Here is a 16,526-nt window from a genome sequence, read left to right on the forward strand (position 1 = left end):
TCAGTGAAATAAAAAAAAAGAAAATTCAATGCGAACCTGGATATTAAAAAAAGCATATAATTGATAAATTCCTAACCATATTAATTGAAGAGGGGGGCAAAAATTGTCAATATCAGGAATAAAAGCAGAGCACCTTGAGCGACCCCATCCATATTAACAGGAAAATAATATAATGCTACATAACTCTTAATCCCCAAATTTGACAATTTATTTAAAACAGATAAATTTCTGGAAATAGATTTTATATTAGTCATTTTAAATGAAAAGCAAACTTGAACTGGCAACTCTTCTTCCTTAGTTTCCCAATAATTGGGATTACAAATGTGTGCCACCATGTATTGTCTTTGTCAAATTTTCAAATCAATTTCTTATTTTGAGTAAGTAATGTGTGAAATTATATAGAGAAAACGTAATCTTATTTGTATTAATACATATAAGTAGACGTACCTTCCTAGAAGATTCCTGTAAGGAAAATGTGCTTTCCTGCCTGGACGGAGGTGGACCTCGTAAGCAGCCACCTCTGCAGCCAAACGGCTCTCGGGAGCAGGCTGCGCCCGCACCGCCTTCCCGCAGCTCCCACCAGTCTTCAGTGCAGAGACCAAAGTCCGAGTCCACCCTCGGAAACCAGACGTTAGCGTGCGCCAGCGGTCCCCAACGTCCACCGGTGTCTCCACCTCTCGGGTCACAGCCGTTGGTTGACTGTTATGCTAATAGGGTTTGTAAAAAGTAGCCAGACTATTGGTCCAAGTTCATAAACGGCGCATGTCACCACGCCCTGGATGAGAAACCGGAAGTGAGGGCAGAGCGTGAGTCCCTCTCCGGAGGACCGTTAGCTCAGCCCCCCTCACGTTCCTCGCGGCTTCCTGGGAGCAGAAGCCCGGCCAGGACCGGGAGCCGGAGCCCTCACGCCGCCCCTGGAGCCGCTGCCTAGGCTGGAGCGCCAGAGGGGCTCGCGCCACCGGAACTGGAGCCGCCACGGAAGCGGCCCGAGCCGGCGCCAAGGCCGTCGCAGGAGCCAACACCGCGGGAAACCAGTGCCGCCGCCGCTGCCGCCCGGAGCCCACGCTGTGGCCTTCAGAGCACAGGAACCCTGGCAGCCAATGCCGCCTCAGGAGTGTGGGGTCCCCTGGGGCCAGGGCGTGCAGCCGCCGCCGCCCCAGAGCACAGGACCCCTGGAGCCCACGCCGCGCCCACCCAGGAGCCGCTGCTGCCGGAGCGCGGGAGTGAAAGCCCCTGTAGTCGCCGCCAGCGGAGCGCAGGAGCTGTCGGAGCCCACGCTGCGCCAGGAGCACGGGGGCCACCTCTGCTGCTGCTCGAGTCGCCCTTTCCCGGCGACTGGAGCCACTGCCGCCGCCATCCACAGAACCCAGGAGCCCCAGCCACTGTCGCCGCTTTCAGAGCTCAGGAGCCGGCACCGGCCCCTCCGCCGCCAGGAACAGGAGCACAGGAACCCCTGAACGCAGGAGCCACTGCCGCCAGAGTTCAGAGCCGCGACGACAGCACCCTCGCCCACAGGGTGCTGCACCAGGCTTGGCGCGGGTGGCTCCTGCAGCTAAGGCGGGCGCGAGGAAGGACAGCCCGATCACTCCCGCCGCGTGATCCCCCGCGGATTCCTGTCTGCTCCTCCAGGGGCAGAGACCTGCAGAAGCCGGGAGTGCCTTGAAGGAGGAGGTAGGTGCTGGGACCCACTCGGGAGTGGGGTGGGCAGTGGCTTCTCTAGAGGTGCCCCGTGGCAGCAGCAGCCACCACATTAGAAGCCACTCATCCACTGGGGGCATCCGCCTCCACAGGTCTGGAGATGTGGCCTGCGAGTTTGGGGGTTGTGGGGCTAGAGGCAGGGGGATACCTTTGGTGTCTGTAAGTTGTGTGAAGGGGCAGATGCGGTGTGAGGGTCACCTAGGTGGGGGGCATAGCTTAAAATGTCTGGGACCCTGTTTTGTGGAGAAAAGGTGTGTGGGTCTTAGTGATCTTAAAGGAGAGACTAGCTCTTGGGGGCAGGCAGGTCTGTTGTGGGGATGTTGAAAGAGGATCCTAGCCTGCAGCAAAGGGGAGAGGTTCAGTTTGAGGACATAAAGTCTCTCAGGCACCTCCACCTTCTCAGTCCTTGGAGTGATCTCCAGGAGACAGGAGGCCCCCTCCTGAGTGTCCTCCCCCATTTCTAGCCACACAAGAGGATGACAGACATGTTTCTGCTGCTTCTCTGTCCTGGGCCCACCTGGAGCTTATTCTGGATTCTGGATTCATAGCCAACCAACTCCCAGGTGCCTGTAGATGTAGGGAGTGTTTATAGTTGTGGGGACTCAGGTAGCATTCCCATGTCTGGACCCAGAGTGAGTGGGTGCACACACATGGCTGTGAGGACATGTGGCTGGAGTATGCATATATTAGAAAGTATGTGTATATATGTTTGTGTGTGGACTGTTTTTGTGAGTCGGTATTTCTTTGATTCATGATGAGTATGTGTGAATGAATAGGCTATGATTGTGTGTGTGTGTCATGTGTGTATAACCATTGCCTTGTCAGCCCCCCATCACTCAGTCTGGCATCACCCTGCAGGCGTTTTTGCATCTTACAAGTTGTCAGCCCAAGATGATGTATGGTTGTATGTGCATGTGTGTATTGGGGGTTGAAGCATGTAGTGGCAGAACCAAATACAACTAGGAATCCCCTCCCTGTGGAGGCAGACAGCCCTCTAGGGCAGCCTGGAGACTGGGATCTGTTGCTGCCCTCTGCACAGGCATCATGGGTGTGTATGTGTTGTTTGTATGTGTCTCTGTGTGTGGATTTTAACCTTTTATTTTATGAATCAGCTCCAGGATTGGTTGTACATTCTAGTGTTTTCCAATAAGGAAATTTGCAAGATATCCAGGATCCCTTGGAATGGCCTAGAGGTTTTCTGATTACCCCTGTTTTATAAAGAAATTGCAGGTTGGTTGAATTCAGAAGGGCAGAATTGAGAAATGGCAGACAGGAGAGTGTCAGCAAAGCTTCTGGGAGGGCTCTGGCTCATGTCCTGGTTCTAGCTTTGCCACCAGCTCTCTCAGATCTGTGTCCCAGTTTCTTCTCTTCTCTAGGACTCAATTTTCACATGCAGGATGCAATTGTCCTAATGTCCCAATACAGTTCTTCTCAGTGTAGCTTGGTTTAGAGGACAGGCTATGGTGCATGCATTGCACATAGTGACCAGAAGTCTGGGACTCTTTCCTGTGGTCAGACAGGTTTGGGGTTGGAATGAGCCTTCTGTTTGGCTATAGACTGAGGCCTACTCATGCTCAGAGAGATCTGTAGTTGCCCTGCTTGGTGCCTGGGAGGGTCAGGGGCCTAACCTTGCTACATTGGACAGATCTATTGAACTCTAAATCTGGAATCATCACCAAGTTGCATATTGGTGGTGCTTTCTAAATTCTGCGTTGCTGGGGAATAAGAGTTTCCATTTACCAGTGAATAGTATGTACCATACTCTGAATGTACAGTAGGCTTATGAGGTGGGTAGTTAGAGGTTCAGAGGGGGCAATGACTTGATCAAGATCATCCAGTCAAGAATGGGAAAATTCAGGACTTACCATCCAGGTCTGACATCAGAGCCAAGCTTTTACTCACCCATCCATACCACAAATGCTTCCATCCCCTCCTACACAGTGCCACAAACTTGGAATGTGAGGGGGCATATTTTGTGATATATAGATGGGAATCCTGAGGCCTGGAGAGAGTAAGCAATGATTGGAGGACACAGGGCCAGTGGAAGGGAACTGGTTCAGATTTGCAATCTTTGAGCTCTCTTTTGAGCATGGGTTCCCCTAAAGGCTTGATTTAAAAAAATAATATCTGTGTCCCCACAGCAGACCTCCTCCATTTTTTTCCCCCTTTGTTCACTTTCTTGGCAAGGAACATCTCTTCCAATGTCAGAGCCAGTTTTCAGTGGGATAGATTTGAAAGCACTTGTTTAGAAATCTGAGCACCATATCAGGTTTTCCCTTTCCCCTTCCTCTGGTTCAGAGGAGCCATGTCCTTGACTGCCACAGCCTCACCATTTTTTTTTTTCTTTTTTTTTTTTTCCTGAAAGGGGTGTCTTAATCAGCTTGCAAGCTTGGCCTGAGTCTCTGAAGCCACTAAGGAGTTTGTATAGGCTATGAACCTGGAAAATCTGTCTAGTGCTGACCTAGTAAGCCATCAGGTCCCAGGACCAATGAATCAGCACAAGGTACTTCAGCCAGAACTGGGTTCAAATCCTGGAGGCTTTTAAAAATAGTTTTAGAGGGTTTTGTGTCTGACATGAGCTTTGTACTATAGGTGCAGCAGTGAACCAGACAGGCTCAACCCCTGCCCTCCTGGTGCTGACATTCTCCTGGAAGAGAGACCCTGGCAGATTCTCAAGAATAATTATGACAGTGATTACAGAAGGCACTTGTCACCTTAAGAGTACCAAACGTGGATAGTGGTGTAGCTTCGTGGTAGAGCATTTGCCTAGCATGCAGGAAGCCCTGGGTACCATCACCTCCTCAGAAAAAGAAAGAAAGGAGACACACAGAAATACAGGAAGAATTGCACATGAATAGAGGATCAGGGAAGGCTTCCCTGAGGGTGTGATGTTGAAGAAGATGCTGGAAATATGAGTAGGCTTTTTATGTGGAGGTGTAAAGTAGCTAGAGAAGAGAGAAATCCACTCCAGACAGGGAACTGTATGTGCCAGAGGCTTTGTTGTTTGGTGGAACGTGGTGAATTTGATGGAACTGAAGAAGCTGGAGCAGAGAAGACGGAGAGCTGTGTAGGCTGTAGAGGAAGCAGATTGTGTGGTCTTAGTCTAAGAGCAAAGGGGAAAGAATGGAGAGGATCCTGGGAATATGGAGGGAAGGGAGTAGAGCTGAGACTGATGGCTCCTTCATTGTACTTTCTAGATAAGCACTGTCTTTACCTTCTCAAGTGTTAAGAGTGTGGGTTTATTTATAATGAGAATGAAAATTACTTACATGGCTGGATAAACCATGTGAAAACACCTACCACATTTCCCTGAGCTTTTCCAGGGCAGGGTTGTAGCTTTTCTTTCTTCCCTATGTGCCACCAAGCTAAAGATGGAGCCTGGGTGACCTCAGCATGATTTCCTCTGTTTAAGTTCAACAAGCTCTACCTTGGTTCTGTCCTGACTAGCACATACCCCTGACACCACTTCATTTTGTTTTGTTTCCCGCAGTGAGTAGGGACTGGTTTCCCATTGCCATGACGACTGCCATTAAAGGAAGCAGCCAAGTGATGCCAGTTGATAATGGAATCAAAGTGAGTACTGCCTTGTCTCCTGACTCTGACTTGCCTGGGAGGCCTCTTAATTAGAAAGGAAAAGGCAGGGAGTTGAGGGAGGCAGAAGAGACCCATGGAGGAGGCAGGGAGATCAGGCAGGTTTTACAGGGGAAGGTGCTTTCAGTTCTGTAAACTGGGGCTATTGGGAGGCATGTCACTGCAGAGCCATCTGCACAGCTGCCCAGTGAAGTGTGTTTGGAGAAGTGAGCCTCCCAGCCCAGGATAGGAGAGGTGGGGCAGTCCAAGAAAGCTGGAGGTGCACGTTGCTTCCATGGGAGCTCCATGGTTTGGCTCTAACCCAGTCTTTCTTGGTGAACCAGGGCAACAGCTTTGCCCCTCCCCCAATGATAGCTTGCCAGATAATATGCAGGTCACCCATTAAATTTGAATTTCAGAAAAGGGGTGAGTACATTTTTAGTATGTGTTGCTAAATATGGTAACCATACTCCAGAGCAAATTTGGCATTATCTGGAACATTTTGGTTTTCACAGCTGGGAATGCCCTGGCCCTAGGTCCTGTTCTCTACCAGGCATGGAGCTCACAACATCCATCACTGTGCAAGACTCTTTCAATCTCAACCATATTATCAACAGGGTGTATCTAACCCTGAATGTTAATACTGTCCCTTTACCAAAATGCTGGGGACCAGAAGTATTTTAGATGTTCTCTAGATTTTGGAATATTTGCATATACAAAATGAGATATCTTAGGGATGGGCCCCAGAGCTACACATGAAATTCATTTATGCTTCATTTGCACCCTATTCCCATAGCCTGAGAATAACTTTATACCATATTCTTGTGAACCTGCATTTAACTGTCGCATAAGGTCAGGTGTAGAATTTTCTACCCATGGCATCAAGTTGACATCAGAAAGTTTCAGATTTTTGATTCTTGGATTAGGGATGCTCAATCTGTACTGGTAAAGTTGGAAAATCTGCTGTCAACTAATGCTAATGTACCCATGCTCACCATGCCTCTTCTAGCTAGTCCTATGTGTATATCCTCCTCTTGAGTAACTCATTCTTACTTCTTTAAAATTGTGTATTATGCATGTTTGGGCTTCAGAGGAAAAGTGGGAGCTGTGTCGCTTAACTGTATTGTCTGGAACAAACTTATATTGTACTGTAATATTATTTCAATTCTATTTTGAAAGCCTAATGACATCTAAAGAGGAATATATATATATATATATATATATATATATATATATATATATATATATATATATATATATAAAATAGACTTTTATTCAGGCATAAAGAAAAATGAAATTATGTCATTTGCAGGAAAATGGATGAAACATGAGAACATTATATTAAGCAAAATAAGCCAAGTATAGAAAAACAGGGGACATCTGTTTTCTGTTGTATGTTGAAGCTAGAGAGAAAAAAAAGATGATGTGGATCTCATGAACATGGAAGGTAGACCAGTAAATTAGATAAATGTCCAGGGAAGAGGGACACTTAAGTGAAATACTGTGGAATGAAATTGGCCAAATCATATTGTTATATTGTGTGCATGTTCAGATATGTGAAAATCTCATTTTATGTATTATAGTAATGGACCAATAAAAATTTTAAAAAATAGTACAAAAAATAATGGGAAAAAACCTTTTATCCCTCATTCTGCCCAGCATGGTGATTTGCAGAAGAATTCACTGAGTTAAGGAGGGGATGCGCGCTTCTGGATGAAAACTTGGACAGTCTGGACTCCTCACTGTACCTTTGCTATTGCCATGTCTGGAAGGCCTTCTCTTTCACTCTCTGTAAGTTACTTTATCTCTCCTTCACTTTGTATATCATGAAGTGGCTTATTATCTTTGTCTTTTTTGTTTCTTCTCCAAAGTTAGTATTAAATTCAACTGAAGGAAAAAGCATATCATTTTGGTGAAGGATGTGTTGGGACAATTTGAAAGAAGTGGAAGCTAGTGTTCAGAGTGAGAACTTTTCATGGGAATGTAGGCTGCCCCCAGGATTTTGGAAGTTTGCATATATAGACTTGACCTCTGGACTGGTAGCAGAGACTAGAAAGTAGAAGCGGTGGCATGTTCATTATCTAGGTGGAAGGCCAGAGACCAACCACAGGGCTGCAGCTTCTCTGTGAAAATTGTATGTTTTAGATGTGGCTGCCTGAGCTTCTGATTAGACATCTGGTTTGAGGTGATGGCAGGTAAGAATAGGGGAATAGACTTCTAATTATAATTTTTGCCATTTTAGAAAACTTGTGAACCATCTGCGGTTCCAGCTTTCGTTGTTTGAGGCATCAAATTGTGGCGATGAATTAGCTTTTATGAATGAATTCTAAGGAATTCACTGATTTTATTTAATAAATAAAATAAGTGCATTTATAGATTATAAGCACCATAAGACAGTGATAGATAAGGTGCTCTGAGATTTGAGTGTAGAGATCCCTTATGTTTGGTTAGCATTGCCCAGATATACTTTATTGGAAGGGATATATTAGAGCCAGGTTGAACTTAGTAAGTGCTATATATTGAGCCTTTTTAGTACTTATTATGTTAAGTTTTTAAGATTCTAAATATTTTTATCATTTCTCAAACTACATTTTCTCCTATTTTTGTGTACTTCACAATATTACATGACTGGTATTATATAGTTCCTTATTTTCTACTTCATTTGTCATATTCATGGAGATTTTCATTTGAACTGTTCCAAAGGAGCAGACTTGTGTACTTGTAAGGATTTGAGAAGAAACTCAGCACAGATGGTGTGCTTGATGAACTAAAAGTTCTGAAGAATGTGACATCGGGACCCTGTAGGGCACCATACTGCCTTTACCATCCAAGTACACCAAAGTACTAAATTTCTGGGAGGGCAGAGGATGCTGTAGATTTTTGTTTTCCACTCATTGATTTCTTTCATTTCAGTTGGTGATGACTGAGCTGCTTCAGATAGGAAAAACTCTGAGGCTCTCCTGGAATGAGTAATGAGCTATCCTGACTACCGACTGAACCTCTCGCCCCTGAGGATCCCCAGCAGGAAACAGAATCTGTCTTGGCAATGGGAGAATTGAAATACCAGTGGAGTGGCTATGGAGTCGGAGAGCAGCACTTAGGGTGAGGGGACTAATTCTTCTGGTGAGCTGTTAACTGTTCTCCTATGTTATTTAATCTAGAATTAGGTGTGGTTTCTTCTTAATTCATAAATATATTGTGCACAGCTGATTAATTTCCTCCAGAAAATTGAACATCTTTTAATAATTCCTATTTTTAAAAGTTTGTATCTTTAAACAGCAAGGCATATGAAACCAATTACTGAGATTTTGTTCCTTGCATGGTGTGGCTCTTATTTAAAGCTCAAGTCCCATTTGTATGTTTTTTTCGTGTTGCCTTACCCATTCTTTACTCTTTGTGACTGAATTCATAATCAAAAATTTCTTTCTCTTTGGTCTTTGTAAATAATAATGATGATGATGATAGTAATAATAAGCATAATATCTTTAGTTTTAAAAATACAGAGTTGTTTGAGGAGCAAGCTAATTGCTACTTCATGTTTCTAGGGGTGTCCTCTCTGGTTGGTCCACATGGTTTTTGGTCCTTTGCCAGGTGATGAAAAGTCAAAGAACAAGTTCATGTGAGAGAAGAAAAGTAGTATATTTGAAACCTACATGTCCAAGGAGGCAGTTTCAGAAGACTTAAAGAGAACATTACTTATCCAGGTGAGTAAAAATACTGGTTTCTATTCCCTGAATATGTGGAACTAAAGCAATTCATTGTTCACCTAACTGTTTTTGTCTGTGCTTTCTGCTTTGAGATGATCACATAATTGAGATAAAAAGAGCTTAGAATTTTGGTTGCAGAATTATACTTACATAGAGATAGGGTAAGAACAGTATTCTGCCATGGTAGTTCTTTTTGCTTTCTTTTAACATTTGCTTTTGAAGTGACTTTTTGCTGACATTAAAACAAAACAAAAATCTGATCAGTATAATAGCTGTCATTCCCAGGAATTGATAAGTGATTTTTCCTGGTCTGTGACATCATAAAACTCTGCAGCCAGAGCCTCCCCAACATGTGGGGACAGTTGTACTTTGTAGATGGGGAGAGGAATTGGTTCCAGATATGAGCTCACCCTGCGAAATGTAGAACACTATAAATAAAATTTTCAGGCATGGTGGTGCACACCTGTAATAACAGTGGTTTGGGAGGCTGAGGCCGGAAGTTTGTGAGTTCAAAACCAGCTTCAGTACCTGCGAGGTGCTAAGCAACACAGTGAGACCTTGTCTCTAAATAAAATGCAAAATAGGGAAATAAGGCTGGATATGTGGCCGGATATGTGATATGTGGTTGGGTGCACTTGAGCTCACTCCCCAGTACCAAAAAAAAAAAAAAAAGATTTTCATAGAGAAACAGAGTCAGTCTGCTTTTAGATATAAACTTTCTTTTGTAGTTCTGGTTGGGTAGGTATAAAAGAACTAGTTAAGAAAGGATATTTTAATGTTGTTGGAGAAAATGAAGTATATTAGATATAATTTGAAACATTTGTTCACTATTGTTTATCATGTTCTTCTTTTTCTTCTCACAATCCAGAGAAAATAAAGTTTCACTAAGAGATTTTGTGGTTTTCAAAAACAGGAATAAAATAATATTTTTCAATGCCTTGACTAATAATCTGACATTTCATTAGTTTGTCCTAAGTACAGACGAAAAGACTACAGTGACCAAAGAAATCTCTTTTCTGTATTTGGAACTAACCAGCAATAACACATGATTATGTACATGCAGTTTTGAAGTTGTTGTTTGGTTTTTAATAAATAGTTCTCACACCAAAGGACACATGGCATTTATTTCTTCACAGGTGCAGTATTGGGAAGTTGTTATAGAAGATGTTGGGAGAGATGAGAACATGATAGCCATGTTCAGAAGGGGCTTCAGTTTGGGGCAATGACCAAGGAGAAATGAGGAGGAAGATTGTAGAATTGGCTGTTTGAGATCCCAGAGCACCATGTCAGAGTTCCTCCTGCAGTAGAATATTGGTATGAATTATTATTTATAATAATAATTATTATAAGAAATCCAAATCTAGGAAGACACAGGTCAGGATGGAGTAGTTTCTAGGACCCTTTAGTAAGCATGAAGTCAGCTGGAAAATACGTGGGTGGACATAAAGGATGAGAAGAATAAAGGTGACATTACAGTGCAATGCCCAGTCATTCAGAAGGGAGAGGTGGCACTTATAGCATTAATAGCAGGGGCAATAGTAGAAGGTCAGCTCTACAGATAGTAATTAATTAGCTCAAGAAATGTTTCCTGACAACTTAGTAAACACACATATGCCAGTGAGCAGGATAGGGGTAGTAGGCAGAAATAACTATAGTAATGCAAAAAAAAAAATTTTTTTTTTGATCCAAAGGGTAAGAAGGAGTCAGCCATTTTAAGCTTTTGGAGAGGAATATAGGCAGAGATCAGCAAGTGGAAATAGGGTTGATGTTTTAAGGAATAAGAAGGAAGGCTGTTGGAACAGAACTGAACAGAGGGAATTACTACATGGGAATAGTGGAAGAGTTAGCATCCAAGTCATGGAGGGTCTCTAGGAGTTGAATTTTATTCAAAAAACAATGGGAAGTCATTGAAGGGTATTAAGGAGGAATAACATGATCTGTTTCATGTCTTAAAAACAAGTCCCTGCCTATTGGGAGATGAATAGACTAGTGTACCACTTAGGAAGCCGTTAACCTAAACTAGGCAAGAACATTCAGAGACTTAAACAAGGGCAGTGGCAGTGAAGAGGGAGGTAAATAGGTGGATATGGAGTGATTGCTGACAAGAATTAAATGTGGAAAGTGAGGTAAAGGGAGGAAGCCAGGCTGGCTCAACGGATGATGTAGTCATGAACCAAGACAGGGAAGATGGAGGGTCAGAACATGGTGCTCACCTGTGGGGAGGCAAGGAGGGCAGATGGGTAAATGAGTGAAGAGGCCCTGGTGTGGACTATAGCAAGCACATAGGCCGTGCAGTGGTTGAGTGCTGGGACTCTAGCCAGCCCACTTGGGCTTGAATGTAGTGTGACAGTGGCAGATTACTGACCCTCTCAGTGCTTTAGTTCCCTCCATGCAAAAAGAGAACATGATAGTCTCTACTTCTTAGTTGTGAGGGTTAAATTAGTTCATAGTGATAAAACTGCCAAATCAGTATGTGGCTTGGAGGACACCTATGGAAGTGGTGCTTGAGATTGCTTTTCTTATTGTCAGAGGAGCATCTGTGATTCAGCTCAGGTGGTTGCTGCCATGTGGAGATAGCTGTACACAGCTGCTTGTAGATTGTAATAGTTTTTAAAGATAATCTGGAGTACATATTTTTATGTATGAAATTCTTCAGCATGTTCTCAAACTTCCCATAAGTGAGATAAAACATGTTTGTGATTGCCAGGTTAGACAGATGGACCCAGTTATGTGGTATTTTTCTATAGTAGCATTTGTTTTGTTTTTTTTTTTTTTTAAATAACTTTTATCATTGGTTGTTCAAAACATTACAGAGCTCTTGACATGTCATATTTCATACATTAGATTCAAGTGGGTTAAGAATCTGTAGTATCATTTGGTTGCTCAGGCAGGCAGGGATGAGGAGGACAAGCTGGAGTCAGTTGAGGGAGGGCCTTCCTTGTTAAGTGTAATAGGAAGAGTGTACTCGAAGCTCAGGGTTTGTGAGGGTAAGAAATGATGGCAGGTAGTGTCACCTAGTCAGTGAAAAAAGGAATTCACCATCATGGGAAGAGAGCAAATAATAAAAATTTGGCCAGACTATCGCTTGGAGGTTTTAGTGAAACTGAAGGATTGTTGAAGTGGAGTTTCTACAGTAAGTGAGTTGGAAGGACAGAAGATTGTAATCAGAAAGAGTGATGTTTGGCTTGTATTTGGAAGTAGGGTTATTAGTGGTGATGACAGAATACAAGTGGTGTACATGGGAGAATGGCTGGGGTGGGTGGAGAAGGTACCTGGGATGATGGACTTGGGTTGCTCAGTCATGATGTGTACGTGAAGGCCCCCCAAAATTTATATGAGTGGGGATAGAGGGGTAGGCAGTGAGCTACCATCAGCACACTAGTGAATTGGGGCTGTGGCTAGAAAGTTTGAAGAGGCAACAGTAAAGAAATGTACCAAAGAAATGACATGAACTTCAAAGGACCTGGAGTTTTAAGAAAGTGAATGGAGTGAAAAATAATTTTAAAGCCATGTTATGAAAGTAAGGAGGAGACAGTCTTCTCCTGGTCCCTGAGAGCACTCAAGGAAAGTGGTGACATCAGGGGACAGCTAAGTTTGAAGTCAGTATGGAGCTGCAGGAGCATTAAGGGCAAAGATGGAAGATATAGTGTCCTTACTGGTTAAATTTCAGTACTAGAGGAGGGTTTGGGAGACAGATGAGAGATGGAGGACTGGGTGAGTTTAGGAATGGTTAGAGAAGCAGGAAAATAAGTCTTACACTTCTCCAATTAAAACAGAGCTTGCACTGGATATGTCTTCTAGGCAGATTTTTTAAATTATTATTTTTAGAGTTACACAACACTAGAGTGTATTTTGACATGTTATATATTCATGGAGTACAACTTATTCTAATTAGCATCCCATTCTTTTAGATGTATATGATGGGGAATTTCACTGGTGATTATGAACATAGGAAAGTTATGTCTGATTCATTGTACTCTTTTCTGTTCCCATCCACCCTCTCTCCCCATTATTCTGACGTAAAGTTTTTGACAGATTGTGCTACTAGCTTCTCTGCAGGCTGTAGGAACCACCTTGGTCTGATATTGGATCCTGTTGGAGCTTTCTCTTTATTATTGTGATCTGAACTCTTAGGGGTTCTGTTTTTAAGGTACAGTTCTTAATATTTTTGCTTCAATAAAATTCACAAATGTTATTTTTAACACAATTTCTAATCTTTCATTTTTACATATGAACATATGTGATAGAGAATTATGAGTAAAGTATTTAACATCTTTTTAATGTCTTTATTAAAAGAAACTCTATGTAAACTTGAGAAATATGTCCCTTTCCTCTAAGCCCAGCCTTGGCCTCTCTGAGTGCTCTGTAATTAAAGGCACAAGTAAAGGCACATTTTAGCAGGGGGTATTTTTTATTTCTTCATTTGCAAACCATTCACTGAATTGGAATGGGTAATAAAATAATGGGAGATAAAAAAATCCCTCAGGGTAGAGAGAAGTACATGGACTTAGAAAAATGCAACTGTTGAAAATGTAATTTCAGCAAACTGACTTCCATTTTTTTGGAATTCTTGTATAAATTACTGCTATCTTAATGAAACTTTAATATGAAGTTATATTCTTTATGATTCAAGCCAAACAAAAATTCACAATTATTGGATTTAATGTCTTTATAAGTTTCTAGTTATAGCAACACTTAAAATGAACTCTCCCATAATAAGTCCATACCTCTGTGTGTGTGCAGACAGTTGAAGAGCAGTTCCTTGTCATGCATCTCTGAAGAGTAGAAAGAGCTCTAGAGTTATGGCTTCCTCTGTTAGGTTGGAGCAGGAGAGGGATGGCTGCTTCTAAGGTCACACACTCACCCCCTTAGCTAGGGGGGATGGAGGACAAGTCAATCAAGGCTCCTCCCTGGTGCTCAAAGTACTGAGGACATGCCATAGTCTCCTGGAATGTTAGGGCATTTTACTATACTTTTAAACTATTAAAGACAATTTAAAGAATTAACTCTCTAATTTACTGGCTGCAAAAACTAAAAATTATATTGATGTAGTGATTTCCTATTTTCAAAGTACTTTTACACAGTGAATTTTTTTTTTTTCTTGAAAATATCCTGTGAAGTCAAAGGATGATTATTCCTTTCACAGATAGGGAGCACTGTATCTCTGAGTCTTGCCAAGTCACACAGCAGCTCCTCACTCAGCCCTCTCTTGGTGTAAGGCTCTTGGTGTTAGAATTCTCTTCTTTCAGTTTTGAAAAATAGCGGGACAGGATCTCCTTTAGGAATGGCAGTTGTCTGGTCCTCAGGATCCTCTTGCAAGTGGGCAAGGCTGATCCTCAAGTGGTCCATGCAAGTGGGTGAGGCCTGTCTTCAAGGGGTCCATGCCAGTGGGTATGGCTCCTTGCGAAGCTTGTCCAGCAAAGTCTTGACCCTGGGGAGGGTGGTGGGTTATTGGGCTCTATGGCAGCAGACCACCCGCAAAGGCTGTCATCCTCCTGAGAGTATGGTCACTCTGCCTTTGCCCTGGTCTCATCCTTCCTCAGAGTGCCTCCACCACATGGGCCCATTCCCATTCTGTGCACCTTACTCCTGGGGACAAGAAGAGAACTCTTTGTTTTAATCAAGATTAGCATTGTTTGGTTACATAAGCTATAATTTACTGAGGATGGTGTGATACTTCTTCAGGTCCACAAAGACCTACCTAGAAATAAAGATTCTTTTCAAACCTTTTAAAAAATGTAGGTTGTGTACCACACTATAAGCAAAAGTCTGTAGTCTGTAAATAGCTGACACTGGCTTCTGAGAAATGGATGACATTCTTCTTCCCCTTACAGATTTATAGGGCATCAACCTTGTTTGAAACCATCTGATATGAAGCACAGCTGAGCTCGGACTACAAACTCTCACTCTTTGACCTGCAGTCATCATCCTACCAATCCTTGCAGCAGATGCTCGTCAGCCTTGGTGAGAGCAGTTTTTATGTGCTCACTGTCCTCAAGATGTTGACCACAGCTCTGATGAAGTACGATTTGATGTCACAACAGACTCTGAAGGCAAAATCGGCAATCAAACACTCCTCATTTATTTGATAAAGATTGATAGAGCACCTGCTGCATAATTAGTGCCAACCCTTGGTATAATATTTAAGATGCTCGAAGGCTGTCAAGCTATCTAAGTCACTAATTTCAATACTGGATGATTGGCAACAGGGTATAGCAACTCTGGTGCTGGGAAGTATGGCAGTCCACCCAGCAGACTTGGGAGACAGAGCAGGTGTCTCTGGGAGAGAGATGCCTGAGCCAGGTGTCCCTGACCCTCACGTTTCTTCCTTTCACCCCACCTGGCTCAAGCCTCTGATCAAGGGGAAGAGAAGACACAGGCCTCTTCCATTTCCCCAGGCATGCATGCTTCCATGTTGCTGTTCAGTGAGTGCACCCTCTTGGCCTCTCCTCTAGGCTGTGACTTTCATGGTTGGGGCTCATTCTCCCAGGCTTGAATCATCTGGGGAACTGGGGCAGCCTGCAGCTCCCCTCATCCGGTCCCTAACTGTCCCATTCTAGCTCCTCTGTCACCTGCCTCTACCCAGAAGATATTCACTGTAACTGACAAAGTCTTTGAAGTTGAATGTTGAGGACTTTTCAATAACCTGCCCTTTCCTGTGTATAGGAACACTCAAGTTTCCCATTGAAAAATAAAATGTACTCATTGCCCAGGATAATAATTTATTATCTATTATAATCACAGTTTTAAAGTCTGTCTAGCACTATGGGAGTTATTTTCCAATGTGCACAGAAACTGTCCCAGCCATTCCCATTAATAACTTAATAAAGTAAAAAGTATATTTGCATACACTCTCATGAATCCCCACTTTGTGCCAGTGCCTGAATGGTAGGCAGCAAGGCACCCTTGACGTGCCACCACGAGATCCAGTACTCTGCATTGCATTGCCTCACTTACAAATAAGCCTTTCTGGAAGTCATTTGGCTTTACATTTTTTGAGCTTTCACATCCATGAATCAGCTTATAAGCTACATTATTGACTAGCTTCCTAGTCAATAGGATTAGAACCCCACTTCCTCTAGGAAGCTAATCTATAATGTGGATTGAAAGACTGGAGAAAAGCTTAAAAAAAAAAACCAAAACAATTTTAAAGCAATAGAGACTGCAGAGGTTGAAACCCTTTGCTCAGGTGGACTAGAAGAGAGAAGAGGAGAGGGAAGCGTGCTGGGGCCCATCATGGAAGAAAGTGTCAGCTTTAATATTAACAGTGCCACTTACCATACAGTGGTGCTTCAGTAACACATTCTCACAGAGTGCTTCACTTGATTTTGAAAGTAGCCCTTTGTGATAGGTGGGTCAACTGGTACAATCCCTCTTTTTGAGACAAGCATAGTGAAAAGGAAAAGGGCACCCAGCAAAGGACAGGCACATGTGTAGGCATGGAGGGTCATCGTGGGACTCGGGAGGTGGGGCTGGATGATATGATGCACAGAAGGGGCCACATCTGGGAGAGAGGAGCCAGGAGATGGGTCCTACAGATTTGAATGCAAG

General features: G+C 43.2%; 1 protein-coding gene across 1 annotated transcript; it reads left to right on the top strand.

Annotated features, from left to right (window-relative positions):
- Positions 1-473: 473 nt before the first annotated feature.
- On the top strand, positions 474-15,735 carry LOC143383263 (uncharacterized). The gene is made up of 8 exons (XM_076837594.2): positions 474-506; positions 834-1,671; positions 5,189-5,271; positions 6,928-7,059; positions 8,182-8,370; positions 8,814-8,972; positions 10,112-13,125; positions 14,810-15,735. Exons 1-2 carry the CDS (start codon positions 474-476, stop codon positions 1,455-1,457), a joined length of 657 nt encoding a protein of 218 aa, XP_076693709.1. The 3' UTR covers positions 1,458-1,671; positions 5,189-5,271; positions 6,928-7,059; positions 8,182-8,370; positions 8,814-8,972; positions 10,112-13,125; positions 14,810-15,735.
- Positions 15,736-16,526: the final 791 nt, after the last annotated feature.

Source organism: Callospermophilus lateralis, chromosome 18 (assembly GCF_048772815.1).
Source record: "Callospermophilus lateralis isolate mCalLat2 chromosome 18, mCalLat2.hap1, whole genome shotgun sequence".
NCBI lineage: Eukaryota > Metazoa > Chordata > Mammalia > Rodentia > Sciuridae > Callospermophilus > Callospermophilus lateralis.